General features: G+C 38.2%; 1 protein-coding gene across 1 annotated transcript in view; it reads left to right on the forward strand.

Moving 5' to 3' along the window:
* The window catches only part of ZZEF1 (zinc finger ZZ-type and EF-hand domain containing 1), a 56,551-nt gene that overhangs the window by 11,385 nt on the left and 17,181 nt on the right, over positions 1-27,985 (forward strand). Inside the window, exons 8-40 of the mRNA XM_053961056.1 lie at positions 194-372; positions 1,420-1,518; positions 2,589-2,680; positions 3,678-3,826; positions 4,383-4,494; positions 5,567-5,782; positions 6,273-6,373; positions 6,702-6,871; positions 7,635-7,768; positions 8,071-8,141; positions 8,586-8,700; positions 9,314-9,473; positions 10,407-10,528; positions 10,614-10,724; positions 11,376-11,542; positions 12,105-12,186; positions 12,799-13,000; positions 14,104-14,252; positions 14,619-14,859; positions 16,377-16,456; positions 17,330-17,423; positions 17,984-18,500; positions 19,133-19,297; positions 19,940-20,059; positions 20,954-21,115; positions 21,760-21,889; positions 22,139-22,277; positions 23,269-23,434; positions 23,898-24,160; positions 25,147-25,319; positions 25,862-26,009; positions 26,564-26,703; positions 27,133-27,410. Of these exons, the coding sequence (XP_053817031.1) occupies positions 194-372; positions 1,420-1,518; positions 2,589-2,680; positions 3,678-3,826; positions 4,383-4,494; positions 5,567-5,782; positions 6,273-6,373; positions 6,702-6,871; positions 7,635-7,768; positions 8,071-8,141; positions 8,586-8,700; positions 9,314-9,473; positions 10,407-10,528; positions 10,614-10,724; positions 11,376-11,542; positions 12,105-12,186; positions 12,799-13,000; positions 14,104-14,252; positions 14,619-14,859; positions 16,377-16,456; positions 17,330-17,423; positions 17,984-18,500; positions 19,133-19,297; positions 19,940-20,059; positions 20,954-21,115; positions 21,760-21,889; positions 22,139-22,277; positions 23,269-23,434; positions 23,898-24,160; positions 25,147-25,319; positions 25,862-26,009; positions 26,564-26,703; positions 27,133-27,410 (5,247 nt within the window). The remainder of the gene's footprint in view (positions 1-193; positions 373-1,419; positions 1,519-2,588; positions 2,681-3,677; positions 3,827-4,382; positions 4,495-5,566; positions 5,783-6,272; positions 6,374-6,701; positions 6,872-7,634; positions 7,769-8,070; positions 8,142-8,585; positions 8,701-9,313; positions 9,474-10,406; positions 10,529-10,613; positions 10,725-11,375; positions 11,543-12,104; positions 12,187-12,798; positions 13,001-14,103; positions 14,253-14,618; positions 14,860-16,376; positions 16,457-17,329; positions 17,424-17,983; positions 18,501-19,132; positions 19,298-19,939; positions 20,060-20,953; positions 21,116-21,759; positions 21,890-22,138; positions 22,278-23,268; positions 23,435-23,897; positions 24,161-25,146; positions 25,320-25,861; positions 26,010-26,563; positions 26,704-27,132; positions 27,411-27,985) is intronic.

The raw sequence follows: 27,985 nt of genomic DNA on the forward strand, positions 1-27,985 counted from the left end.
GCAGTGGGAAGTGGTTTGGAAGAGTCTACAAATCAAATTTTTACATCTTTGCTCACATGCTCTTTTTTAAGTATCTAGAAAATACAAATACATCAAGAAACAGGCACCTGAGAGATTCTGTGGCAGCTTGTCTTTATTGAAAACCAGAATGTCCCAGATTTTCTTTTCACATTGTTGTTGTTTTCCCTCACAGTTGTTGTACTACTCCAGAGGTGGAGCTGACACTCCTGGCCTTTGCCTTAGCCCGGGGGAGTGTTGCCAAAGTGCTGAGTTCCCTTTGTGCCATCACTGATCATCTGGACACTCCTTACAAGGCTTCCTCCCTTATCTCTTCCATGGCAGCAGTCAGACAGAACCTGCTCTATAAATATGGTAATGGAACAATCCTGGATCCTTTACTCTGCAGGCTTAAGAAAATATACAGCTTTGAGTTGTTCCACTTGGTGGATTTTAAAATTACCCAAATCTTCTTAATTAAAAACTTATTGAAATCACAGCCTAGCAGCTGAACTGCCCAAAAAGTTGGTGGTTGATCAGCTTTTTGTGATTAAAGTGTTAAACCAAGTAGAATCTTCTCAAGAGAGAAAACATGAATTTTCTAGATCATGGCCCCTGTATCATCGTGGTCATAGATGGTGTTTGTGTTGCTTAAAAGGCAATTGGCAGGAAGTATTTTTCTTCTTCCAGTAAGACATTTGTTTGAGTGAGTGAGCCTCTGTGAATGCTCTCTCCTGCAGGCATGTACAAATTTAAGATGCATTTTAAATGTAATGCCATTAGCATCCCTTTATGGCTCTTTCTTTTTTCCACTTTTGTAAGATGAATTAAAATTAAGTTTTTATAATCTGCGTATGTCATGAGTGTAGAGCTGTTCATGGTCTGGCATCAGGTGCTGATTTTGCTGTATTTGCTGTACTTGTTTGATAAATCTGTGTTTTCTCAGGTATCAGCTTCTGAGATTCTCATTGGTCTCTCATGAAGAATTCTGCCCTTTATTTGCCTTTTAATATGTTTTTTCAGTACTTCTTGTCTTGTGCCAAAGAATACATGGATTATTTTATAATTATCAATGTTTACTTTCAAAAATTTGGAAAATTGGTTCGTTTTCCCCAGAGTAGCTAATGCCTTTTGTAAGACAAGTGGTATTTCAGGGATTGTGAATTCCAAAGTGTGACAACAGTTGAAAGAACATTAATTGTCATGAATTTCTTTGTCCTTCTGTCTATATCCAAAACTCCAACTACCTTAGATTAATGTATCTCTCATATTCCAGTTTCCCTCCCCTTTTTGAGTCTGACAGTGGTAAAAATCTCATAGTATTGTAATTTTTTTCCATTTTTTTTCTGAATGAAGAACTATGGAAAAATATATTTTACCATTTTAAATGAATTTGATAACCCTGTTGGTTTTTTGACTTAGGAAAGCCTTTACGACTCACTCTGCAAGCATGTGATGTAAAGGGAAAAGAAGATAAATCAGGGCCTGAAAACCTCCTTGTAGAACCATGGACTGGGGATGGTAAGAGCCTGGACTTAAAATCCATAACATTAGAATCATAAAATCATTTAATTTCGATGATTCCACCAAACTTAATTGTTAACAATGCTGTGTTGGAGTTTCATATTTACTTTTTATATATATATATCTATCTTTATAGTTTTATGCTATGGAAGTTTTGTAATTAAAAATAGGTAAACTAACAAACAAAAACCCAAACGAAAACAATATATCAATTCAATTTTGCAGCACTATGGAATTCTCATAAACCAGTTTATTGTCAAAACAAGCCAACCAAACAAAAAGATTGGATTTTGGAGAGAGTTATTAATATTCTACGTGGAAGTCAGCAGTGAGCTGCCACAGGGAATATTCTCCTAGAGCACACTTTGTGGGTTGAAGTCATGAATCTCTGTTACTTTCCCAAATATTGATGGGAGAGAGTTTGTAGAAATCAATGAAATTCTCACTGCATGTACCTAGTAATTCTCTCTTAAAGCCTCTGTTAATGCAATGCTTTTATGTATTGAATACAACCTAAACAAAGTGATTTGTGTTTCTTGATCTCCTTTTTAAGTGAAATGCCACCTAATCTTTTTTTTTAATAGGTTATTGTCTTGTGCAGTGCTACTGGTAAATGAAAGCCATTGTAACAGAAAATCAGGCACTTTCTAAATGCTTGTTTTACACCTCTGTTAGTTCATGTGCATAATTTGAGTTTATTCTTTAGTTATTTTATGGCTTGTCTACTGTTGTTTTGTGGGTCACAGTTTGGGGGACTGTTCACTGAGTTCAGTGAATAGAGCCATGAGCCAAAGTAATATTGGAGAATTACTAATAAGCTTTAATAAGGAAATATTCTTGAAACTGCAGCAGATGTTGCAGTGCCCTGAGAGATACTGCCTGGAGAGTTCTGTGCAAAATGCAATCTTTTAAGTAGTCCCTTTTATTTGGAAACATTTGCTAATGGGCATTTCACTGGAAAAGCTTTGTGGTTTTGTTTCCCCCCTTAGCCCACAATCCCAGTATTCTCTTTCAAACACCTTGCACTAGCACTCATTCAGACTCATTCTGTTCCACTGCTGCTTTAGGTTTTCTTACTGAAACTGGGAAAACCAGAGCAAGTATCATTCTTTCTACTGGAACTGAATCTTCATTTCAAGTGACACAAATTAGATTAAAGGTATGTAATTGCTGTGAGCTTTTGAAGTAGAAGACTTACTTTTTTCCCCTATTGGTGGAATTGAATTTGGATATTTTTTATATGAACTGAAATTTAAATTCATTATGAAATACTGCTATTTTAGAATTTTCCTTCAGTGTACATGAGGGAACTTCAGGAAAAGGAGGTCTTAAATTGTTCCAGGGAGCCAAAAACATGTAGTAAAGACATGTATTTTATATTGATTTTATCTATATCTTGTAATATCTATCTCAAGTCAGAGACTCTTCGGTTTATGGTTTCTCTCTGAAGTGTGTGGATTTATATGCAAGGTCTTTTATCTTATGTTTAAAATAACTTTTTGACTCTGTGAATAGCAGGTGTATATCAATATACAAAGCATGTGAGTTCAGAGTAAATGAAGGTATTTCAAATTCTGGTTAGAGACACCAGTGTAATTTGAATTTGGTGTGACTGTTACCTGGTTTCAAAGGAAGGTCTTGTGATTAAATCTCATGGCCATGACAAAACTTCAGTGAGGTTTCTGCAGCTGAATTGACTTATTTACTTAAGGCAAAGCAATAGTATTATTTCATTCCCAGAGCAACAATGCTTATTTCTATGTCTTAAACATGGACTTCTGGCAAGTAAATTTTAACTGGAGCTGGAGAGGCAGCTGTGTTGTTTTGCAGTGTAGTGATATTAATAGGGAAACATAATTTTAGTTTTGTTTATTTTTTTAATGTAAAAGGAAAACAAAATGGGAATTAATATGTGGAAGTATAATATATCTAATTAATATGTGGAATTGTAGTTAATGTAAGGGTGGTGGCAGGGTGATAAATAGACTAAATAATAACCATGTACATGATCTCAATTCAGTGTGTTACAGAAGTTTTCATAACATTAAATGTGTTTCATCTTCCTATGCAATTCCAGAGACCAGGATTGTCAGGATTTGGTTGCTTGTCATAAGTTCTTTATTTTCCTTACTGCATTGTGTGGCTTTGCCCTTCAGGTCCGGCGAGGTGCCATTGGAGCGCAGTGCGGGCTGGTGTTTGCATACAATGGTGCCTCAGAAAAGTTCCATGCTGAGGAGCACTTCAAGAGGTTTGAGAGCTACGACAAATGGAAGCTGAGGGAATTCAAACAGTTTTTAAAAACCAGGTATAAATGGATTTTTGCAATGCATGCATGGAAAAAGAATGTTGCATTTGATCGTTTTGCAATGCCGCTCAAACTACTGCATGTTGTTCCAAGTGACTTAAAAATGGTGCATCATTTAATTGTTGTTTGATTTTAATGAGCCTCAATTTGATGTGTTGAACAAAATATGTATATATTACATATATACACATATATACATACCACTTGTTTTAAAGACCTATTATAAAAGGGATATAGCAAAACAAACCTTCTACTTAGGGTGCAGATCAATGATAACAGAAATTTTAAAATTAAGATTTATTAAATCAGTGTTCAGAACTGTTGCTTAGGAGTAAGGGGAGGTTAAGGGGCTAAGATGAAAGGGATTTTCTTGATTTTTTTTTTTTTTTTTTTTTAACCTTGCATGTGATTGAGTTTTGGGTTTGTGAAACTTTCTGCTGTCTTTCTTCATCTTTATAGCTGTAACATGCTCTAAGTATTTTGGTAGAGTATCAACAGCTTTGCAATGTCTCTAAACTTTTTCTTTACAAAGTGTGTTACATTCTTTTATACACAGAAGCAGTTGCTCATGTGATGATTTAGGAGATGATGATCCTATTGGCTGGTTTGAAGTAGAAGAAGAATGGGATGAAGTTGATGTCAAAATGCAGCAATGCAGAGTTTCCAAAGTAAGAACCCACAAAAACCCCTTGGCCCAGTCACAACAAACAGGGGCTCTTTTCTTTGTCAACTGAAATAAATTCTGTTTTGTGAGGGAGAACTCTACTGAATGGAGAAAAAAATTAATAGGCTTCTAGTTAAATGAATAATTCAACTTTTGTCCTCTGAATTTTATTCTTTTTCTCTGTATGCACATATATATATCTGTAGTTAAGTGGTACTAATGCTAAGTTATGTGATAATGTGCAAATTACTGGTTTTAATATGATTGTTGCTTTATTCTAGTATCTAGACCATTTAACTCCTGTGGAGTCATAGCATTTATTCTTTCAGAGCCAGGTTCTTCAGTCCTTGTTTCAGTGGGCAAACAGTTATGAAGCATTTCCATCAGTTAGGCTGCTGTTCCTGGGGAATGGAGACTTTCATTTTGAGAATGGCAAAAGATGGTTTTGATTTTAAGTGCTTGGTGCATTTGGAGGGAATGTTACATTTCAGATCATGGTTCTGGAATCAGCTGTTGTAGTTCCCCAGTCCTGCACTGTGGGAATTAAGATAATTGGTGGCATTGTTGTGTCAGTTGGGATTTTTTCTGACTCTGTTGCTGCTTGCTAAGTCATTGCTGCTGCACAGTAACCAGTGCATGTGGATGGCAGGACTTGCTGTTCCTTCAGGTTTGTGCTCTGCACCTCACTGAGAACAGACTGATCAAAGTATGTTCTAAATATTACATATTGATCTTCTGCTTGCTTTTAAAAGCAGCTAATAATTCTTTAACCTGCAAGAATACTGCAGCTGTGGCAGTGAGGAGCAGTGTGTGCACAATGAATGAGCTGATAATGAATTAACAAACTTTGCAGGAACTTGTAGAGGTCATAGAACGATCCCTGTGACTTTTTGGAAGCAGGGAGAGATCAAACTTAGCCTGAGTCTGAGGCTCAGTATTTTAATCCTCTGGAAGTGATAGACAAAGGACTAAGGCTTCCCCCCTCAGTCCTCACCAACGTGCACTCATGCCTTTTAAAAGCCCAGTTTGTACCAGCTTTTAAACCCAAATCTTGTGCTGTTTTTATATCCATCTAGTACTTGATGATAAAGTTCTTGTGCACAAGACAAGACTCAGCAGAACGGCTCGGGGTCCAAGGGCTGAGTGTTCTGGGCTACCTGCGGCCCCTGCGGGACGAGCCCTGCAGGACCATGAGCTGCCTGCAGTGCAGGAAGACTGAGGAGGACACAGTTTGTGGCACAACTCTGCTCCTGAAGACACTTCACTTCATCCAGCAGCTGGCACAGGACCTGGTATTTTTACTTCTTAAGGTTTTTTAAGCTTCTGTTTGCCAGGCTACAAGGAATAAGGCTGTGCAAACAACAGTTGTGAATGGGCAAAGAAAAGTTGGGGTATTCTGAACCGAGGTTAAAAAGCATGTTGTGGAAAAATTTATTTATGAAAAATAGAATTCTGTGTATGTTTGCTGAAGGTTTATTACTTCCAATTAAATTAGATGGAGAGGTAGAGGTTATAAAGTGTTCTGGTGGTGGAGAAAAGGGATGGGATCCTAGAAATCCAGAAGGAGGGGAGGGTTTTGTGAATAAGGTTTCAGCATGAACTGTCACATTTAGGCACCAGATTGTCCATGAAAAAACTTAAACTGGAATTCATGTTAGCTGCAAATTTATAGGAAAGATGGCTGTGCTTTCCTTTAAGCCCAGTGCTCAGAGATTTATGTTTTATAAGTGTGTTCTGTAGAGATAAAACTTTCCAATCCTGCTTTTTTTTTGCCTTTTTAAGGTTCAGCAGAAGGAGAGTGGATTAAAATACAAGTCATTTTTAGATTTCACAGGCCTTGATTTGCAGCTGTTCTGGAATTTTTACAATAAACTCCACCAAAAGTAAGTTTCTTCTTTTAGTGTCTGCTGAAGCACTAATCAGTGTGTGTGTGTATAAATAAAATATGCTTTGTTTAGTTACTGCAGTTTGTTCTTCCTAAACTACATCATTTACATAAATTACATTTCCCTGCTGCTGCCATATGGACTTCTAACTATGAAGTTATGTAGAAGCTCAAGCTGTAGATCAGTTGAGCTGGTAGCTACACTTCCTTTGTCTATGTCTCTCCACTCAGTGGTTTTTATCTATCTGAACTTTCATAGCAATACTTATTTGGTGCAAAGGAGCTGCTTTTCTAATTTTTGCTTCTATTTGTTATGTATCTTACAGCCCAAGGGAAGAATGTATCTTTGCTCAAACACTGCTGTTGCAGCTTCTCCAGAGCTGCTTCTCTGTACTTACTGGAGATAATAAAACTGCTAAACCTCAAGAAACTCCTCAGAGCAAAACAACTGGTCACGCAGAAGCTGCAGAAGAACTTTATAGACATTTGTGTGAAGGTAATTTTTATTCAATATATATTGACTGTTTTGTCTATTAAATTTTGGGAAAAGATACTCATTCCTAGAGGCCAAGTCAGGTCCTGTTCCTTTGTTTCTCCTTCAGGTCAGTGTGTGTGCTAATTAGTCTGTCACTAGAAACTTTTCCTTGGCCCAAAGAAATGGTTTTGTAGACTTTCTGACAACATGGTCTGGAAACAGCTGCAATAGAAAACTCCTTTTGAATGTGTCACCTGCTTGTACCACCAGGGAATGTGACCCTTTGACTATGACATTACTGGGGTTTATTTATTTCTGATATTGCATAGCAGTATAAATGAGCTCAGGAGTGGACTGTGAGGTTTACAGGAACACAGGGAAGATTCTAGAGCCAGTGAAGAGAAGGGGAATTACACATTAGATTTCACTGGAGTAGGGTGTCACACTCTCCATTCAAGTGTAATTTGAAGAGTCTCCTGTAGAAGCGAGCTAGAGGGAAAACACTTTATATAGAATCTGTCACATCTTGAAAATTATATTAGCTTTGATGAGTGTCAAGTTATAATCTTCCTAGAATTCATTTACTTGGTGAAGAGATACATTCTTTCATAATATAAATCCTTCTTGCTGTAAGTGAAAAAGTTTCCCCTCCTTTTCTGTGTGTATAATGGGATTGCAAGGGCTTGAAGCTGTGTAGACTAACATTTAATTCAGTTATGCCTCTAATATATTAGATGAGGTATTAATTAGAACTTGTAATTTTGTTTCCTTTTTGTATGAGCAGTAGTGGATATGGGGGACAGTAACTTCAAGCCAATGAAAATGCTGAAAGAGGAAGTTAAGAACACCTTACTCAGTGGAGCAGCAGTTTTTTTCCCAGATAGACAGACCAGGCGACACCAGCTCTTCACCATGATGGTAAACATTGAATGAGAAATTGTTTGTTTAGTGCCTGCTTTCTTTATGCAGAAAAGAGGACAAATCTGACTTGTTATTCTCAAATAATACATACTTTGTCCCATTCAAGTAAAAACCTTTTTTTTTTTTTGTCTTTGCCTCTTTTTACCCTTCCCCTTTTCTCTCTGCAGCTTATCCAAAGAAAGAGGAGCTAACCCTGCCTTTCTTACAAAAATGAATAATAGAACACAGAAATTAGAATTCTTTGTCACAGAGGACGAAAACAGAATGTATCATAAATATAAATATTTTTCCTTTTCTAGAAAAACATCACAGAGCAAGAACATAAGCAATCTGTACATCTTGCCTTCAGATCGTTGTGTACCCACTTCAGGTAAGGGGTCCTGAAATTGAGCATATTTGTGTGAGACCCCACATTTGTTAATAAGTTTGTATTTAGTCCTTTTTAGAAATGTTACTTCCTGAACAATAATCCTCTGATGTAATCAACTAATGTTGTTTAGAAAGGACATGCTACTACCCAATATATTTACTAACTGAATAGCTCTATAAAACACTGGGCAAGATTGGTGCTCAAATCCCAGTATATTGCTCTTAGGCTTCTCCTAGGCTGTCTTCCAGTTTTTAAAGTAATCGTCAGTGCTGATGGTTGGGATTGATTTAATTAGTCTGGAGTCATCAAAACACAAACTTTTGATTTACATTGTAATTACACAGTAGGATCTCTACAGATTTGACACAAAAAATGCTAGATTTCTGGTTTGGAACTGTTTGGAACTCCTTGTTGTTGGTTAGTAAGAGTATTTTTGTTTTCTAGTGATCAAGATCCAGGTGGACTCTTATTATTACCAGAGAAAGGAGTTTCTGCAAATTTTGACATAAGTGAAGTATTATCAGTCATGGACACCCTTCTGCTTGTGGCAGCAAGAGAGGTAACTGTCTTTGCTCCTGCTTCTTTGTCATGAGTTTTGGAGGCACTCAAACACAAGCTGCTTCCATGGATACTAAGGAACAGCTTCCCTGTCCTGGATGCCACTGTTCATGGCTGTGCAAGTCAGTAGGATTAGCTTTTCCAGTCAGTTGAGTGTTTTCCTTTAAGCACTGACATTTCATAATAGTAGAGTAGGAAATGAATTATATTTTTCCAATATGAAATATGTAAGATGTGATGTTTTTCCATAGCATTGAAAAGACTCTATGGAGAGACACTGGGATACTGAAGGAATCATTCCATTTTGAGAGGCTAGGATTGAGCATGTCACTAAGGGAGGTGGAAATGAAGGAGAGTTATTTACATATGCAGAAAAACTGTGCTGAGAACGTCAAGTGACTCATATATAGTTGTTTCTATTTAAAGTTGTGATATATCAAAACAAAGCCCATCACTTGCTACAGGGTGTTACATGCTGCTTGTCATTTGCATTTCATCTTTTTCTGGGGTGAGTGGGATGATTGGTGTCCATCCCAGCTTACTTGGTGCATACTGTGTGTCATGCTGCAGCAGAAGAGGCTCCATTACATTCATGGATGTTTCTTATTTTTCAGTGTGAAATGATGATGCTGGATGTTGCACAGCAAGAGAGTGGCACAGTCTTGTCTTCCTTATTCTGGTCTGTTCAGGGCAGCCTCCTTTCCTGGTGCTATCTGCAGCTTAAAGGCACTGATAATTCAGCCAAGGATCTTGCAGTAGAAATACTTAAAAATTGTAAGTGCTGGGATTGCATACAGAATTAAATATGGGGCAATACAGGACTTTAAAATGTGATTTTGTAAATTGCAGTATAATTAGGGATCACCAAAGGTTGCCTGAAGCATACTCATAACTGTCATAGCATTTTTAATCTCTCTAGGAAATAATTAGTAGGCATATTTAGCAACCTGGAGTTTTAGCTGTACTGATAATCTTACGTTGGGAGAATCTTCAGGAAGGATTTCAGTAAGTTTTGGGGGCCAAATACTGAAAAAAACCCAAACAACAAATAGTTACAGGTTTCATTTAACATTTTAATTTAACAGCATCCCATATTTTGGTAAACTCCTGCGTGGTGATATGTGCTTTCTTGAATGTTTGTAATAGCAAGAAGTTGGTTAAGAAACTGGGTACATCGAAGGGGTTTTGTTGTTTTTTTTTTGTGGGGGGATTGTTAGATTTTTATAATGCAGCAGCTCAGTGTTGAGTAAATTGGGCCAAATACTTAACAAAGGTGTAATTTTATGTAAAATTACACAATATTTATGTTATTTGTTTATAAATAAATTTGCTGTGTTCCTGTATTACATTTAAAAATGGAGTAAGGCTGTAGTTAAAAATTCCTACTCTCACTTTTTACTTCAGCTGCATTTCTTAGCAGTGTATGGACACTACTGGATGCATGGAGCTTGTTGAAACAGTCTGGGAGAATTACTCATCCCTTATTTTTTCAGTGATATTGTTGATAAGCATGACTTGTTTCCACAATAGAAATATCACAGAAAACTTCTCTGAAGTGTTGGGTGTTGCAGCCTTGGGGCAGCAGATCCTTTCCTGCTGTATTTGTCCTTGTGCTCATCACCATGCACCTAATATTTGATAAAGTGAATTGTGGGAGCAAATCCTTAAGGTAGCTATAAAAGATTATTTTTTTTTTTTTCTCTTTAGATGTGGGCCAATTCCTGACAAATATCAGAACAATTTTGCAGTCACTCTTATCTCAATATAGTGGCAAAACAATAGTTGAAAAAATAAGTAGCTCTGTCTTTGCTATGGCAACTCGTCAGCTGGTAAGTGACCTATGGGATTTTATCCTCTTCCTGGGAGGCATGGGTGTGGATCTGGCATTTTCCTGACACCTGTGTTTGCTCCTAGGTCATCTTCTTGTTGGATTTTTGCACTTTAGACATTCCGTACTGTACTCTGCTACAGGGATTCAGCACTTTGATAGAACCACTGAAAAGCCTTTGTAGTGAACCTCATAAGGTAATTAAGGACATGGGCACTATTAAACATTCTGAAACAAAAGCAAAATTGCAAGAAAGACAGAAAACTGAGGTGATTCTATTGGTGAGCATTGGAAAAGAGCTAGAAAGCTTCTAAAAGTGTAGGATGTGTAATGAAATGTTGAATGAAGAATGACAAACATATCTGCTGATAAGGAAAAGTGGTCAGAAAGTGCAACTGGAATGAGCAGCCTGGAAGGTGGATAGGAAAGAGAGGATTCTGTGGGTGAAGAGGAAAACAAAAATAGTATATGCTTAACATTTTTAGCTTCGCTGCTTGTGGTGATGTAAATAAAATCTGTGTGTCTGTAGCATAGATGTTGAAATCTGCATTAGTCATCCAGTGTTTCTTTGTCATGACTGGAGACTTGTACTCACCTGTGGGTGAGACAGTCTCCTCCTGAGTCTCCTCCTCCAGTGGACTGGCTGGGTTTTGCTTTAGAAGTGCTTCCTTATTATGATTACCAAGGATGTCTTCAGAGCTAATTTCTGTGTAAATCAATGCTGTAGCCTTTTAAATGCCATTTGTGTGCACATCTGGCAACTTGAAAGTACAGACACAAAAATCTAGTGTGGTCATTTATTTTTTTTTTCTTACCTTTGTATCTAAGAATGCATTTTTGTTGTACAGACAGACATGGAAAGCTGGCAGCAGGAGCAGCCTGTAGTATTGAGAACCTGGACAATGGAATCACCTCATAACTATGAAAATAATTGCCACGAGGTCTCAGTCTTCCTGTGTCATGGGGCAACTTACTTTGAGGTGGAATTTGATGAAAAATGTGAAACTGAAAGAAGGTAATTTAATCTTGTGCTGTGTTAAATTCCAGTGTCTGTTTGCAGAGGGGACAATTCATGTTTCAATGTGCACTCCACACGTGCCATTTCAATTTTTTCATTGTCCAGAGCAGTACACAATGTATATTTTTGAATGACCTTGTGCTGAAAGCTACCTCTCCTGGCAAATTTACAGACATGCTGTTCATATGAATTTTGCTTCCTTTGGCCTTGATCTGTTTGATAATAATGCTGTGACCACCACAGTTTGTGCTTGTGGTATTTATTTTGCTCTCTTTCTCTTGGTAACACATCAGGCTACTGCTTAGTTAAAGCATTTGCCAGATGTTAGATATGGCATCCATTACCAGTTCCAGAGTCCTGCAGGATGGCAGATCTGTGTTTGCTGGGACTTCTGCATTGAAATATGAAATAAACTCCTTAGCAGTTACATGAAGGTGTGGTTCAGAAAGAAGTGACAGTGTGCACTTAGATACAGCACTTGTGAAAATCCAGAAACAAAACCATTCTCCCTCAAAACTTAAAAAGTAAATTTGGAAGTAATGAATTGCAATTTTCACAGGTATGATTACCTGGAGTTTACTGATGCCAGAGGGGCAAAAACTCGTTACGATACAAAGGTTGGCACTGAGAAATGGCCTAAGGTGAGCACCTTTAAAATTATGAACCAAATTATTTATCCAGTCTTAGGAAGTCCTTATGATTCCTGTGGAAACCTGTTATGTAAAAGGATGTGTGCTTTTGTGCATGGGTGTGTTTATTAGGTTTCTTAGGTGGGGGACAGGAGATGGGGAAGAAAGTCTGCAATGCTGGAAATAAAAGGAGTGAATGAGTAAAGAATCCCTCTTTGCTCCTGTTACCAAAAGAGCAGTCAGTTAAAGTGAAAAGGAATAATCATATTTAAATGCCAATAATACACGGGTAAAACTTACTCTGCCCTTGCAAGTTTTTATATCATAAAACAAGTTGTGGCCCTTCCTGAGGCTGTGCTCTGTCCTCAAATGGGATGCTGCTCTTCTGTTTTTGTGGCTCTGACTTTTAAAGCTCAATCATATATAAAATTGCTCATTAAGCTCTTGAATAGAAATTTTACCTGCTTAGCACTGTGGGTTTCTCATTGAGATGGTGGGGGAAATTAGCTCTGTTATGGCCAGAACATAATACTGAAACCCCAGAGTTGCTGAAGGGAATTCATTACCCTGAAACGTTTTCCTGTCATGTACATTTGGCAAAATGACTGTTTTGTTGCTCTGTAGAAAGTGACCTTTAAGGCTGGCCCACGGCTGCAGTTTCTCTTTCACTCTGACAGCAGCAATAATGAGTGGGGCTACAAGTTTTCCGTCACTGCTTACGGCCTCCCAGACGTTGCCGTGTCTTGGGGCTTGGATTTACAGCTGCTTGTCTCCCGGCTGATGGGGCGCTTGGCTTCCCGGAGCATGGCCCTCAAATCCCTGCGAGGTGAGTGCCTCCCACAGCTCCATCCCTGCAGAGAGGAGCTACAAGGGCTTGGTGTTGAGAAACCCCTGTGGAAATGGAGTTCCTTATGTATTTCCCTCATGTGAACGGGGAAGACTTGCTCTGTTCCAAATCCATGGAAGACTTGCTCTGTTCCAAATCCATGGAAGACTTGCTCTGTTCCAAATCCATGGAAGACTTGCTGTGTTCCAAGTCCATGGAAGACATGGACACGTGGAAGTAATCCTAAGCTAAATTACATTTATGAAGTAGTATATTTTTTTTTTCCCATTTAAGATTGTTCCCTGGTGCTGTCATCCACCCCACATTGGGAGTGTGAATATGGAGCCAACAAACTGAAAAAATTACAGAGCTTAGGACACAAAGGATTCTAAGTTTCACATGAGCGTTTTGTGTTGAATGAAATTTGAAGTCACAAATTAAGTTTGGTTAATTACATTAGTTAAGTACAGTTAGGATTTTGACCTTGAAGATAAGTACATTAAATTTTAATAAACAATTAAAAAAATATTAATTTGAAAGCAAGAACACTTCTCTCTAGCTTCCTAAATCTGAATCCATCCACCACTTAGGAGAAATTAAATAAGGCTAAGAGTTCTTCCTCCAATCAAGTGGTCCATATTTACCTTGGAAAATTAGACAGCTATTTACATGTGAATTCAGGGAACTAATTGAAGTGTTTGAGAATATTTTCTTCCTTTTTTAATATAAGCATGCTTGCATATAACAAATTAGGTGCTTAGTAGGAGAGAAAGCTTTTAAACTCTTTTAAATCAGAAAATTGCTGTAATTATAATACAGTGAAAATGTTTGATTTAAAGTCCTTCCATATTGTAACGTTGTCACTCTAAAGTAAGATATTGATGCTGCCATTAATGAAAGGATACATCAGTTTTCTGTACCATGTTAGAAAAATAGAGAACATTGCTAAATTACTTGTTCAGTCTATTTGCATTAACGTTTTGTTGTGAATTTGTTGTCAGTTTTTTTCCCTACTGGATGTTTAATGTTTATTATTTTCAGTAATCTGTAAAAATGAAGAAAATTACTTTATAACTGAAAGATCTGTTCTGAATTTCTTGCAGAATTAGGTAGTGAAGCAGACTTGCCTCCTTTGAAAGTAACCTCGGTTCTCAATTCTCCTCTGTGGAAACCTGTCTTCAGGCATCAGCTGTGTCCTGAGGCACTCCCGGGAGCCAGGCAAAACAACACCAAGCACCAAGACAAAAATGAGGTACTCACCCACTGCTTGTGTTCCCTTGGCATGGAATCCCTGTGGATCACACAGGTTCATTGGCTTTATGGAGTTGGAACGCCCTTAAGCTCATGCTGCTGTGCTAAACTAAATATTTGTGCTGTTGGATTCAAATACTCAGGAGGAAAGAAACTGTTGTTCTGTGCCCTTTATTAGTTTCCATTTTCATGGACTCATCAAATGATTTGGAGAGACCTTCAAAGATCATCTAATTCACTCCCCATCTTGTGCAGGGATGTCTTTTATTGATCAGTTTGCTCAGCTGCAGTGGATAAACTGCAAGTTGACTTTGCAGCTCTTTGTTTTCTCTCAGCCAGTATTGATGTGTTGTACCCTTCTCTGCAGGCTCGGAGCTCTCCCCACGACGTCTGCCGTAACTTTCTTATCGACTTTGCAAAATCAGATCCTGCCCAGGACTTCAGTGGGCAAAAATCTGAACTTTTCAAAGGACTTATACAGGCATGTAAAAAACAGACCCCAAAGACAGATATAGTTGCTGGTCCTACTGTTGATCAAGCTGTGAACTCAACATTTGCTGCTTTGGTGTATCTCACTCCAGATTTATTTGAGAAGCTTCAAAAATATGGTAACTCTAATATTATTAGATTATCTTAATAATGAAGACTTACAGTTTGTAAAAGGCTCTCTTAGTTTATAACATTTAAAAATCAGTTTAGTGGGGCAATTTAAAGATGATGTTCTGTAGAAAGGTATCTTTTAGGCAGATTAGGTAAGCTTTCTCTCTAGAGTGTTTATTTTTTGTGAACATACATTTTTGTCTTCATGGCACTGGTAAAATAATAATAATCAGAAGCTCTTATTCTGTAAAGCTATACCTGAAGAGGATAGAAATGTCCTCTGGGGCTTTACTTCAGAACAGTGTGGCTCCACTTATTAGAGGTTCTTGGATCATTTTCTACATTGTACCTTTTCTAAAAAGCCAGCAGCAACTTCTGTTATTAACTGTTGGGGTTGGAGGAGGTGTGAATTGTCTCCAAAAATACCATTCTGTGGAAATCAGCCCTGCCATCCTCAGAATTTTTTTTTTCCAATAGAAGATAATATTTTGCTTTTAACTTACTGGCCATTGTATTATAATTTATGTATTTTTCAATAGGTAAAATGAACAACTTTTTGACTTACAGCATCTTTCCATTAAGTTCATTGATATATTTGAAGTATTGGAGAGTAAGATGTTACTTGGTTTTGAAGGATTTCATTTTAGGTTTTCACTTTTTGTCATAATTTTGACACTAAACATTTTACATTTTTGTAGAATGATTGAGCTATTTTTTGAGCTGTGAAGTTATGAGTAAAAATGACTGACACAAAGGCTGATATGATGACTAATGTGGTTGCTGCCTTTAGTCATTTTGTCTATGTCTGATAATTGAGCTAATTTTCTGAGTGACATTGAGAACTGGGCAAATATTAATGAGTGTTTGAGAAATCCATCCCACTGTTCTGTCAGTATCTTCATCTGCTGGTCCTGCTGGGGCTGAGTAATTTCAGGACCTGTGTTCACCTGCAGTATGGGAAGTTTGGAGAAGGGATGCTGAAAAGAACACAGGACAAAAATTAGAAAGGGAGAATGAAAGAGGGAAGACTGAATAAGAATATCTTTTTCTCCGTAGTCATTGTCAGGGCAGTTTGAATAGAAACTGATTTGTCAGGTTTTTAATTTTTGCAAATTGGTCTTGAAAGTCCTTTCTAGAAATTCATAGTGTAAAACAGTAGAGAAAACAAATACATCTACAGAGCTTTAAGTTACTACTACATATTTGTTGATTATTCTGATAAGTCTGCATCAGTGTTATTGCATGCATAGGGGAGGATTTTATTTTCCATGGCTTCAGGCAGCAACTTTGGGAAGAGATGAGAAAGATACTCATTAAATTAACTTTGTAAATAAATCAGTCAAGGTGCAGTTTGTGTATTTATGACATATGAAAGTTGGCAGGATTATTCTCTTATTTTTATTACAGGTATAATTCCAAGTATTGACTAATTGATGAAGGGAGGGCTGTAGCATAATTTTAGTTAAGCAGTTGTATGAAATGGAGCTGTAAATAAACAGAACTCTCTTCTTTCTCTCATTTCCAGTCAACAGTGGAGGCAAGGTGCCTTTGAGTGATGAGTTTGCACAAGTATATTCCCTGGCTGATTCCATTAGAATATGGATGGTAAGAACACTCAGGAGGATCTCTATCAATGTCATTTACTTCAGTACTTTACAGTGCAATGTTAAGGAGCAGGGTGGAACAGTTTTTCCTTCAGTTATTCTCCATCAACTGTATTCACTTAGAACATAGGTTAACTTTGAAACTTTGGACTTGAATGTTTAATTGCATCCTTACACTCCTCTCCTTCCTTCAGCCCCAGATGTATCATCATGAGTAGTTAGGACTGAATCTGACTGAAAATCAATTAAATTTGTGTTATATTTTAGCAAGAACTTATGTTGTAAATTAGATTCTTACACTGCAGTTGGACCTCTTTGGAGGTATACCATAGAAAGAAGTGTGTCTTAAAACATCATTCCATTGTCTTGTGACTTTCTCCCTCCTCTTTTCTGCCTAAGAATTCCTGGCAGGTTGATGTACTGGAGTTACAATGGGTGCAGATGCATGTTAAGATGATTAATTGCCTTTACCCATTGCATGACAGGTGATGTTTGCATCTGACAGAATTTGCTAGGGGGTAACATATTTTTGGAGAACTTTATCTCACAACTAGATGTCTACATTTTCCTGAGTGCTGAGGGTAAATGAGAAACCTTCTTTTCCTTGGAGGATTGGTGCACATCAAATCACAAGACAGGGAATGGCCTCAGCCTACAAAGCTCAAGCAGCTCGGGGTGAGGCTGTTACTGCTCTGACAGTTCAGGTGCTGCTCCTTTAGGCACCTGGGTGCTTTGCTCTGCAGTTGGGAATAGTAACTACAGTCATCTATTCCTGACATTAAATTCCTTTCAATCATTATAGTCTTCATCCTGCCTTGCTGTATGGAGGTACAGAGAGGATAATATTTTAACTATATTAACATCCTGTCTGCAGTTGGAAATGAAGCAGAAATTCCTGATGGGGAGGGGAAATGATGCTGAGGAGAAGCAGAACACAGAAGCAAGTGAGGTGAACCCAGAAACTCTCGGTGAGTGTTGCCTTGTATGTTTGAGCATTCCAGGTAGCTTAGGAAAGCATTGTAAACCTGAAGGCATTATTTTTGCTGTGAAAGGTAAGTTAGCAACTGGGGTTAGTTTTTCATACCTTAAGAGATAACCTAGTGTACATTGGATTAATTATCTGGGATTATGTTCTGCTGTTCTTTGCAGAAAACAGTAAGAAAGTTCTGCAGGGAGTGACCTTTCACTCAGGTCACCTGGTTCTGAACTTAAGTTCATCTGTTTTTGTAGGTACTTCTTACCACATTTAAGTGATGTTAGAACAGCAGCTGATTGTTATTAGAACAAAATGTGTTCTTACTGACTATTCTGTACTTCGTATGGTTCAGTGTGATTATTCAGATTTAGCATTTGGAAATCTGAACTTAAGCAACCGGTAGCATCATGATCAATATAACAAGAAAAACCAGTATTTTCTAGCTGTCTTGACTGAGAAGAAATAAGATAAATCACTTTCTTCTTAAGCCTAAGACAGCAAATTTGTTGTTCTATTGTCGTGATTTTAAGTCTTCCAATTTTTATTCTGCAGCAAAACTCTGTGTGCAGAAGAGTCTTTTGTTACTGAATTTTTTGCCCATAAGAGCAAAGACAAAAGATTCTGCCTCAGACAGTGTGGAAGCCCAAGACATGGATGATCCCCAGCAGTATATGAGTGATCAAAGCCAAAGACAAGGATCAGCTGTGGACATGGACTTCCAGGCAGCACCATCGGTGTCGTCCAGTGCAGGAATTCACCCTGTTTCAAAAGAAGGTAGTCAAGCATCACAGTCTGATCTGAAAGTTAAACAAATTCCAGACCTCCACCAAGCAGAAGCTGCAGCTGCATTTCACAGTAAGCCTGTTGAGAATACAGCTTCACAGCAAGAAGATGTGTCATCCCCTCCTTCCACTCCTACCCGGAAGTCCCAGCTGGGCCGTGGGAGACTGAGGCTGCTGTCCTTCAGGTCAATGGAAGAGCCAAGAGCTCTGCCTACTGTGAAGGAAAAATATCCTATTTTGAAGAGCATATTAGACTTTATTAAGGATCAATCACTTTCACATGAAAGGTAAGCAAATTGAAAATGTTGTCAGTTATAATATACAGAAGCTTGTCTTCACAACTCTTCAGGTGGAATAAAATATTTTAGCAGCAAGATAATATGGCAGAATATTTTGTTTAGAGTTGTCAGACTTATGTATCAAGCCTCAGTTATTCACAAGAATGTAAGGACTCAGAGAGCACTATTTCATTTCATTTGCTTCTATCACATAGAACAGAATGTAAAAAACAGTCACTTGGCATCTATTGTCTTGCTTCCTCAGATGTGTTTGTAGAGGCATTTTGCTTTTTATCTACAAAAGTAAAGCCATGGTGTATCACTATTTCCAATCCTTGGTACCAAATAGAGATAAGTTGCATCTCTCATTAAATTACCTGGTATTATGAAAATATAAATCAAAAGAGAGATGTGCAATTCTCAGCTTGTCTGTTTTGAGCTCTAGAACATGGAATGGTGCAGGAAGAGCTGAATTCTGTTCGAAGCTTTATCACTCACTCCAACTAATACACTGAAATACAGCTGGAAATTCAGATACAAAGCAGTTGTGTAACCAGTCAAGCACTTCTTGAATTATACTTTTATTTGTGTTGTTTTAAGCACAGTGTTTTGAAGTTTTCATTGATATTTTTTGCTTTCAGTGTTTTAAAGGTTCTTGCTTTGAGAAAATCCCAAGGGCAGAGTATTATGGAAGTGCTCAAGACCATCCGCCAGTGCCTGGACTCGCTTGGGCAGCCACACTGCTTTCACCCACCCTGTGTACTTTTTCTCCTAGAACTTCTAGCCTGTCAGAAAGATTTTACAAAGTAAGTAATTATTTAGGCAAATCTCAGCCATGTGATTTGCTGTCTTAGTTCTTGTGTTCCTCCAGCATGTATATTGACAAGAGCAGAAAGTTTTGCTTTTTCGTGGATGTGGATAATAAAAATATGAATGACTTGAGGTTAGTTTTCAGGCTAGTAGGCATATCTGGTGTTCTTCATTAAAAAAAAAAAAATATTTTCAAGTGGGACTTAGTTGCACAGCTGTTCATGCCATGAATATCATGAATATGTTTAGCTCTGATTTCTATGTTATGTCTGGCCAGTGCTGTCACAACTCTGTTTCTTGGCTTCTCACTTGTCAGGAGCTTTCTGTGGTCATCTTGCAATGCACTGTTTTCCTTTAAGATCTTGATTAAATTTTCATAAAGCAACTTCTTAATTTAAAGGAATTTTCTCTTCTTAATGCTGTGAGAATATTCTCTTTGCCTTTTCTCTTTCTGATTCCTGGTAAAGGATTCTTTCATTTTGTTTGAAAATTCTAGACTGCATTTTTAAATAAAACTAACACCCTTCACACTTGTGAAGAGGAGTCAAAAAGAGCCTGTTTGTAAAATTTGCACAAATCATGCTACCTGAAAAATCACAGTGAATTCTAGGCTACTAAAATGATTCTTTAATTTGCAGCTACTTTGGAAACTTGGAAGGCTGTGGTGCTGAGCTACACAAAGAGATTCGAGAGTCTTACTATCAGCTTGTTTTGTTCCTGGTAAATTCTGTGAAAGGATTTAGTACAATTAATGACAGGTACAGTACATTGCTTGCTTTATTTATGTGATTTTTTTTATTTGTTTGTTTTGCATTCCTCCACAACTCCTCCCTTGTAATTTTTTATTTGCCATTTAATATCTTAATTAATTTTGTCTGTACTTTCCATTATTTACAGAACTAAATGAGGAGCCTTGATCTTGTGATCAAAAATGCCAAGTTGGCTTTTTATTATTAAAGGAATAAAGAAAAGCACAAAAACTTATTAGTATTAAAAACTTGACTTACTGCATTTTGTAGTTACAATTCTGCAGTGTGTCTCTGAAGTGCAGTAGTAAAATACTAGAAATAGCAAATTTATCATGGAATACTTGGGCAAGGGTAGTGCCACAAGAAACATGGCAGTTCTGCAGCCATGCTTTCATGTTAAAACTCATTTTTTGGCAACATTCTGGTTAGAATTTGGAGGATTTATAGCCAGGTGTCCAAGAGAAATGAGAATTTTATGGCTATAATGTCAGTCTCTCTGACAATAACTTTCAAGTCCTTTGTTCAGTTTCAGGTGAAAATGTCAAAAAGGTTTCAAACAGAATAAATTCCTGCAAATACCAGGAAAATGCTGTACTGTAGAGAAGAGACAAATCCTCTTACTAATGCTCAGGCAACACCATTAGCTTGATCTTAACTGAATCCAGAAGGAAAACTGTCTTTCTTTCAAATTCCATAGTCTGTACTTGCTAAATTGTCTAAGTTGAATCCTTTGATAAACCTGAGTTCCTGCCACAGAGTTACTTTAATGCATAGTAAAGCCTGAAAAGCAGTGTGCAGGGGTTTTTCTACCCTTCCTCTCCACACACAGTTTCAACTCTAGATCTTTCAACTTTAGGTCAGCTTTAGAGCTGTCACGTTTTAATGTCTTTTGTTTTTATTTAGGTCGTTGCTTCCTGCCTTATCCTGTGTGCAGACAGCTCTCCTGCACCTCTTGGATATGAGCTGGGAGCCCAGTGATCTTTCCTTCTTTGTTGAGATCCAGCTGCCACATCTTCTCATGACAACATCACAGGAGAACATCAGTACCCATGACAGTGTCATTTGGTGAGTCAGGAGGAATGCAGCTTTCACATGCTGCTAAATGCTGATTCCATTTGACCCACAAAGGTTCCTGAACTTCGAGCTGGACCAAGCAGTAAGGGTACTATAAACAAGTTTGGCATAATTCTGATCAGTATCCAAGGGCTTATCTGAAGTATTGCAATTTTTTTTGCTGGTACAAAAACTATTGGAATTTTAAGTTTAACCTGATTACTACTGGAACACTTTGCTTGTTTAGCAGTGTAGCAGGAGGTATATAATACTGTGTTTTGCCTTGATGAATATCAAATGTTTTTAACACCTTCATATGGCAATTTTATAGTAGTTGTACTTGCACATGAGCAAATGTGAAGGTCAAAAAAACTTTAAAAATTTAAAACGTCTGATTTGCCAGCATTCCAAAAGCTGTTTAGTAAGAGTAGATTTTCCTGATTTTTGCATTATGGTCCCCATATGTATTTAAGAACATGTCACAGAAGCAAGAAGCAGGTGTCTGTATGGTCATTTATTAGCCAAGTGAATGGGATTCTCACAATTCTGTTTTTATTAGCATCTTACAGCATATTGTTCTTCATTAAAAAGTAAAGCTTTATTAAAGGGAAGCCTGATAGCATTCAAACTTAATTTTAAGCTTGCTTTTCTTTTAGTCAGTGGAGTGAAGAAGATGAAATTGCAGACTACAAGCAAAATTGTGAATGGATGGATGAATGTCAGGATGTAATGTTTGAGACCTGGTATGAAAAGATAGCTCAAGCTGACCCAGAGAAGCAGAGAAAGGTGACCTCATGTTTTGTTTATTTACCTGCAGAAAGGGTAAATAAGAGATCTTTAAAAGCCTAAAGGGCAGAAAGAAGTCTGGTTTATCATTCATTTCTATTAGTTGGATCTCTGTAGACTTTCAAGAGTCCAAAATGATTAAAATAGCGCCATTCATTTTTGGCAGGGGAAATGTTCTGCCTCCTGTCTGAAGCTTTCTCAAAGTCAGAAAATAATACTCAAGTAAATTGTGTTGGTTTATTGCTGTAGATGCACATGTTTGTTGCTCGTTACTGTGACCTGTTAAACGTAGACATTTCCTGTGATGGCTGTGATGAGATCGCGCCGTGGCATCGCTACCGCTGTCTGCAGTGCAATGACATGGATCTGTGTAAAACTTGTTTCCTTGGTAAGAACCATTAAATAACCCCTCAAAACCCTGTATTTGAAGCCAAAACAGTATCTTGTAAATTATTGTCTTGGTTTGAAAAGACAGGTGTTTGCTAAGGAAGGCAGGAGCCTTCCTTGAAATAGAAAATGTAAATCCCCTCCCTCTGAATTATTACAATTTTTGAAATTAAGGGGCTCTCGGGCAAAGATATGTGAGTAGAATAACAGTTCTTTATTAGGGAAGAAAATAAAAATAGAAAAATGCAGTAATACAAAACAACACTGCCAGAGTGAGAGCAGGCCCTGGCAGGCTGTGGGTCAGGGTGGTGGCAGCAGTGCCATTCCATGGGGGCTCAGCCCTCCTGCAGTGCCAGCTGTGCTTCTGCTGGAGCAGGATCCTGGACAAGGCTGGAGTTTTCCTCTGAAGCTCCAGGGCTGCTGTGGATGGGCCTGGGCTCCCTCTGGGAATGCAGTGGGGCAGAAAGCTGCTCCTCTGGGAATGCAGTGGGGCAGAAAGCTGCTCCTCTGGGAATGCAGTGGGGAAGAAAGCTGCTCCTCTGGGAATGCAGTGGAGAAGAAAGCTGCTCCTCTGGGAATGCAGTGGGCAAAGGCTGCTGTGCTGTTCCGAGGTCAGATTGGATCCAGGTAGGAATGCTTGGCTGCTCCCCTGGGCAGAGCCTCTCCCCATGGGATGCTGGAATTTTCTCAGCCATGCAGGGACACTCAGTGGCCATGAACAGAAGAGATCTCCTGGAGGGAGGATTGGCTGTGGGAGAGATGAACTGCCTAATGAACAGAAGATAACTGCCCCACCTCTAACAGATGGCAATAGAATCCACACCCCCAGCCACATCTTGCAACCCAGGACAATTATACACAAAATAAAGTCAAACACTTTTCTTCTTGGTTCTTTGGAAATGTTTAACTGTTCTTTCCCTAGTATGAATGTGAACTTGAAATTAGGAAAGGTCCTGTGGCAGAAAGCTTTACAGGGAAGTCTTTCTTTACAGGTGGAGTTAAACCTGAAGGGCATGAGGATGACCATGAAATGGTGAATATGGAATATGCCTGTGATCACTGCCAAGGAGTTATCATAGGTCGGAGAATGAACTGCAATGTTTGTGATGACTTTGACCTTTGCTATGGATGCTATCATGCAAAGAAATACTCTGACAGGTATTAAAAATGTGATTTTACTTTCCCCCATGTGGCAGAAAGACAGTATTTAGTAACTAAATACAATCAGTCATGGTACTTCCTATAAAGCTGTGTCTGACATCAGAACATCTCCTTGGTGTCCTTTGGGGAAACAAAGACAGGACCAGTTTGGCAAAAACGTCTGGAAACCTGCCTCAACCTCTGAAGTCACTTGGCAGCAATTGTTTTCTGGATGTGGCTAGGAAAGCTGCAGCAGGAGTTACCAGTCCTGTATGACAGGATAGGAGAAACACTCCCTACTGTGGAAAACAACAGTTTTCAGTGCTTGACAGCAGAGGTCATAAAAACCAGGTCCACAGTTTGAACCTCTGGAATGTGTTGTTTTAAGTGGTTTCCTGTGAAGGCATTTTGTGTTGACTGATTATGTAGGTTAGCAAAAAACCAAAAGCTGCATTTCTAAACGATGTCCCTTGTCCTTCAGCCACCTGCCCACCCACAGCATCACGGTGTATCCCATGGTGACCATCCGCATCAGTGACCGCCAGCGCCTCATCCAGCCCTATGTCCACAACTACTCCTGGCTGCTCTTTGCTGCCTTGACCCTCTACAGTGCAGATCTGGCAAACGGGGAGGAAGTAGAAGGAGAGAAACTGGATCCCCAGGTCCTCAGTCATGCCAGAGTTCTGCAGCATCAGTGCATTCAGCTCATTGGGGACTGCCTGATGAAAGCACAGCACGGAAAAGGTGAGTCAGCTCCTCCTGCTCTGAACAATGCTTTCTACAAGTGTCAGAAATGTCTGTGGTTACTGACTTGAAAGTTTCCAAAGGAAAGGGGAAGCTACTGTGTACTTGACTGAGAATAACTGTTTATGTAGAAAGTAAATGTAGAACAAGTGTCGTTCAGGGTCGTTGGAACATGGAAAATAGAGTGCTTGAGAAAACTAATTTTATGCTTACATAAACATTGGACACAGCTTGGCAAGTCTCTGGTTGTTTTTTTTTCCATCTTAGCTGTTGTAAAGGGATCAGTCAATATAGCTTCATGTTCTTTCAGTAATCTATCACTGACAGCTGAAGGACAGCAAGTAACTTGGTGGAAAAACTTTTTTGTTCTGCATCTCATGGGAAGAGATTTTTAGCTGTGTTTGTGGTATAAATTTCTGGCAGTGGTGTTCATTTGTCTGGAAATAGGGGTTTCTGTGAACAAAGACCTACTACAGAAAATAGGGTTATACAATAGGGATCCATTTTGAACATATCAAAAATTTTAGACTAAAATTCAAATAAGTTTGCTGGTAGTTTTTGTGAGCAGCTCTAATACAACTGAAATACCACCACCACCCCCAAATACTTACTCATTAATTAATCTGCTTACAACCTGTTAACAATCTTGTTATACAATTCTATTGTGCAGGTAGTCAAAAGATTGAAAAATAAGACAAATGTCATTTGCTCTTCATAATTTACACTCTACTGTTTTCTTCAATTAAAACCTCTACCCCAGTGGCATCTTTGAGGTGAAAGATAAAGATGTCACCATCTGTCCATCACTAGTATTTAATGGAACTACATAATTTATGAGCTCGATAGAAAACATGTTTTTGATGAAGTTAATGTTCAAAAGAATTGTGTAAGAAGTTTGCAGTTCTCTTTTATAGTGTTTCAGTTCTGCTTTTTGTCTGTCTTGCCACTCAACAGCTAAATAACTTCCATAACTTTTTTGCTCCCAGGACTGAAAAATTTAGCTCTCCTCTGCATGTTACCAGAAGATGAGTCCATCTCAGAGAATGACACTGTTTCAGGCAGTCCTCCCACAAACAGTGCTCCAAAAAGTCATCCTGGTGATAGAGCAGGGAAGGGAAGAGATGAGAAACACAGCACAGGCTCTTTGGTGCATCGTAGTGTAAGTACCTGTTATCTCCAGAACCCCTGACACCAGACATCTGATATTAAACATCTTCATTAAACACCCTATTCTGAATGTGGGACTGAGATAAGGGATAGTAATGATTTCATTTGTAGGTAAAAACTGGGGGGGAAAGGAGTTGTTTTTTTCATTAGGTCTGGCTGATCAAAAACTTCTTGTTCTGAACTGATTTTCACAAAAGTGTTGCAGGAGAGGGGCATGTCTTGTTCTTTGTGAAAGAGCTGTCATTTCCCCTGGTTGTTAGCAGTGTTGAGTATTAGTATGAGTTTCCTACAATTTTATACAGTGTTTAAAACTACTATAGTGTAATAATTTTATGCAGGGAGATATGAGCAAAATAAAATAATTTAATTGTATGGAAGCTTAAGACATGTATACATCAAGAAATTCTTCAGCAGAAGGTTTTGATACTCAAAGAAAAATATTTGTCAAGTGCAGATGACTGAATTCTTTCCATGCATGTTCCTGCAGGTATTACATTTTGTTTTAATCTTTTAGTACTTCTGTTTTATTTTTAGGGGAAAGGAGATACTCACAAGGAAATCCAGTCTCCTGCAGAAGATAAAGCAGGAAAACAAGAAATTGAAATCAAAGCTGTCTCTGCAAAGGAAGCTGTTGTGAGACAAGAGTCAGAATTGTCTGTGGATGGGAATATTCCTGCAACAGGTAAAAAATAATGTCTCATTTTCCCTGTCACAGAACTATCTACTCATCTGCAAACAACTGTCCTTTTTATTCCTAATCCAGTTTTGCATATTTTCAAATGTCTGTGTCTGCTTTGTGAAAACCTGACAGACATTGCTTCAAAAAAGTGTCTTGCAGTCTGTTTAAAGGAGTCTGGAAATCAGAGTAGATTTCCACAAGTATTTATCCATGTATGGAGGTAACAGTCCCTGTTGGTCTAACACAACACTAGTGTATTCTGATGCACTTGGAACCAGAAAATAAATGTCTTATCCTGTTAAAGACTGGGACTGTAAGAATTTTGAAAGTTAAATGGATCTGTCTAGCACTGTCCTATATATGTTTTACTAGATGGTATAAATTTCTTTACCTTCTGTTTCCATACACTTTTTTATAAAGACTTTATTTTTGAAATGTAATAATTCTTTTTTATAATTTCTATTTATTTTTAGATTTGGATTATAAAAATTAAGCTATCACTTATTTATTTTTAATGTAATTTAGGGGATTTCCTTATTTTGTTTTTATTTACAAAGCAGGTGACTCCGTCTCAGAGGATTCAACCCAAAAACCAACAGAGAAGGTTTTAATACCTAGCCAGGAACAAGTTTTTGCTGAATGCTCTCAGAAGAGGATTTTGGGGTTGCTGGCAGCTATGTTGCCACCTTTCAAATCAGTTAGTTCTTTTTACTTCCATCTGGGTTTTTTTTCCTATGTGCACAAATAACATGAATAAAATTCACAGGAATTAAATGTGGGATGTGGGCCCATGTTGTTTACATGTTATGAAATGTGAATTAGAATGTCTTCAGACATTGATATCACTAAGGAATATAAGAGCTTGTTCCTGGGTGGGGGGAGAGGGAAGGGGATTTTAATGTATCTGTGAAATAGAGTCTTAACTGTTTAGCAGAGTTTAAATCTTCAGTTTAGCTTCACATGTCAGGTCACACTAACAGGCCAATAACAAAAGCAGGAATGTAGTTTCTCATTCCTTCTGTCCCATTTGAAAGACCTTCAGAACAGAAGCTTTTTGCATGTGCTGACTTTGACTAAAAATTTTGTTTTCTTTCCCTGCTTCACTGAGATTTCTCTCTCTCTGCAGGGCTTCACAATGTCTCTGATCAACCTGGAGCAAATACTTCCACTGATGTTTCATGTTGTAATCTCAAATGCTGGCCACCTGAATGAAACTTATCATTTAACCTTGGGACTCCTGGGCCAGTTAATCCTCAGGCTTATGCCTGCAGAAGTGGATGCTGCTGTGACTAAAATCCTTTCAGCCAAACATAATTTGTTTGTACCAGGAGATGGGTCTACAGTGCCAGAAGGATGGAAGACAACTCATCTTCTGTTCAGTCTGGGAGCTGTGTGTTTAGACAGGTGCTTCTTACCTTAACCTAATTAGTTAAACTCTGCTGAACAGTAATTTTCTTTCATGTATGCCTTGTGCATAGAGGCTTTTTAATAGAAAGGTAATTAAAACTGTACTCTGGTCATAGAAGGGGCTTAGCATCTGCAGCCTTTGTTGCAGTGGGAATCCTAATTTCCTTCCACAAGAAGGCTGGCTGCTGAAGAGTGGCCTAATTTCCTGTGTTTACCTACACACCATATCAGGGAGGAGGAAGTGAGGCTTGGAAACTGAGGAAAACCAAAAATACAGTCCTTTACTTTTTGTGAGACATGCATTCTCTTACATTGTTACAAATCTCTTGTGTAACTTGGGGAAGGAGGAGGGTGTGTCACATCACTATCTCCAGTGCTGAGTTCTGGATCTGGCCCTTCTATGCAAGAGTATTTGAGAGAGAGGTTTTTTTACAGTAAAATTGCACTGGAAACAGCAGGGAGGGACAGATTTTGAAGATCCTGAGAAAGTTCTCAAGCATTCTGAGATTCATGTCATGCCTGTTAAATGTGACTTATTTTTTATTGTAGCTGTATTTTACAGGGAGGCTTCA

This window comes from Vidua chalybeata, chromosome 20 (genome assembly GCF_026979565.1).
Source record: "Vidua chalybeata isolate OUT-0048 chromosome 20, bVidCha1 merged haplotype, whole genome shotgun sequence".
Classification (NCBI taxonomy): Eukaryota; Metazoa; Chordata; class Aves; order Passeriformes; family Viduidae; genus Vidua; species Vidua chalybeata.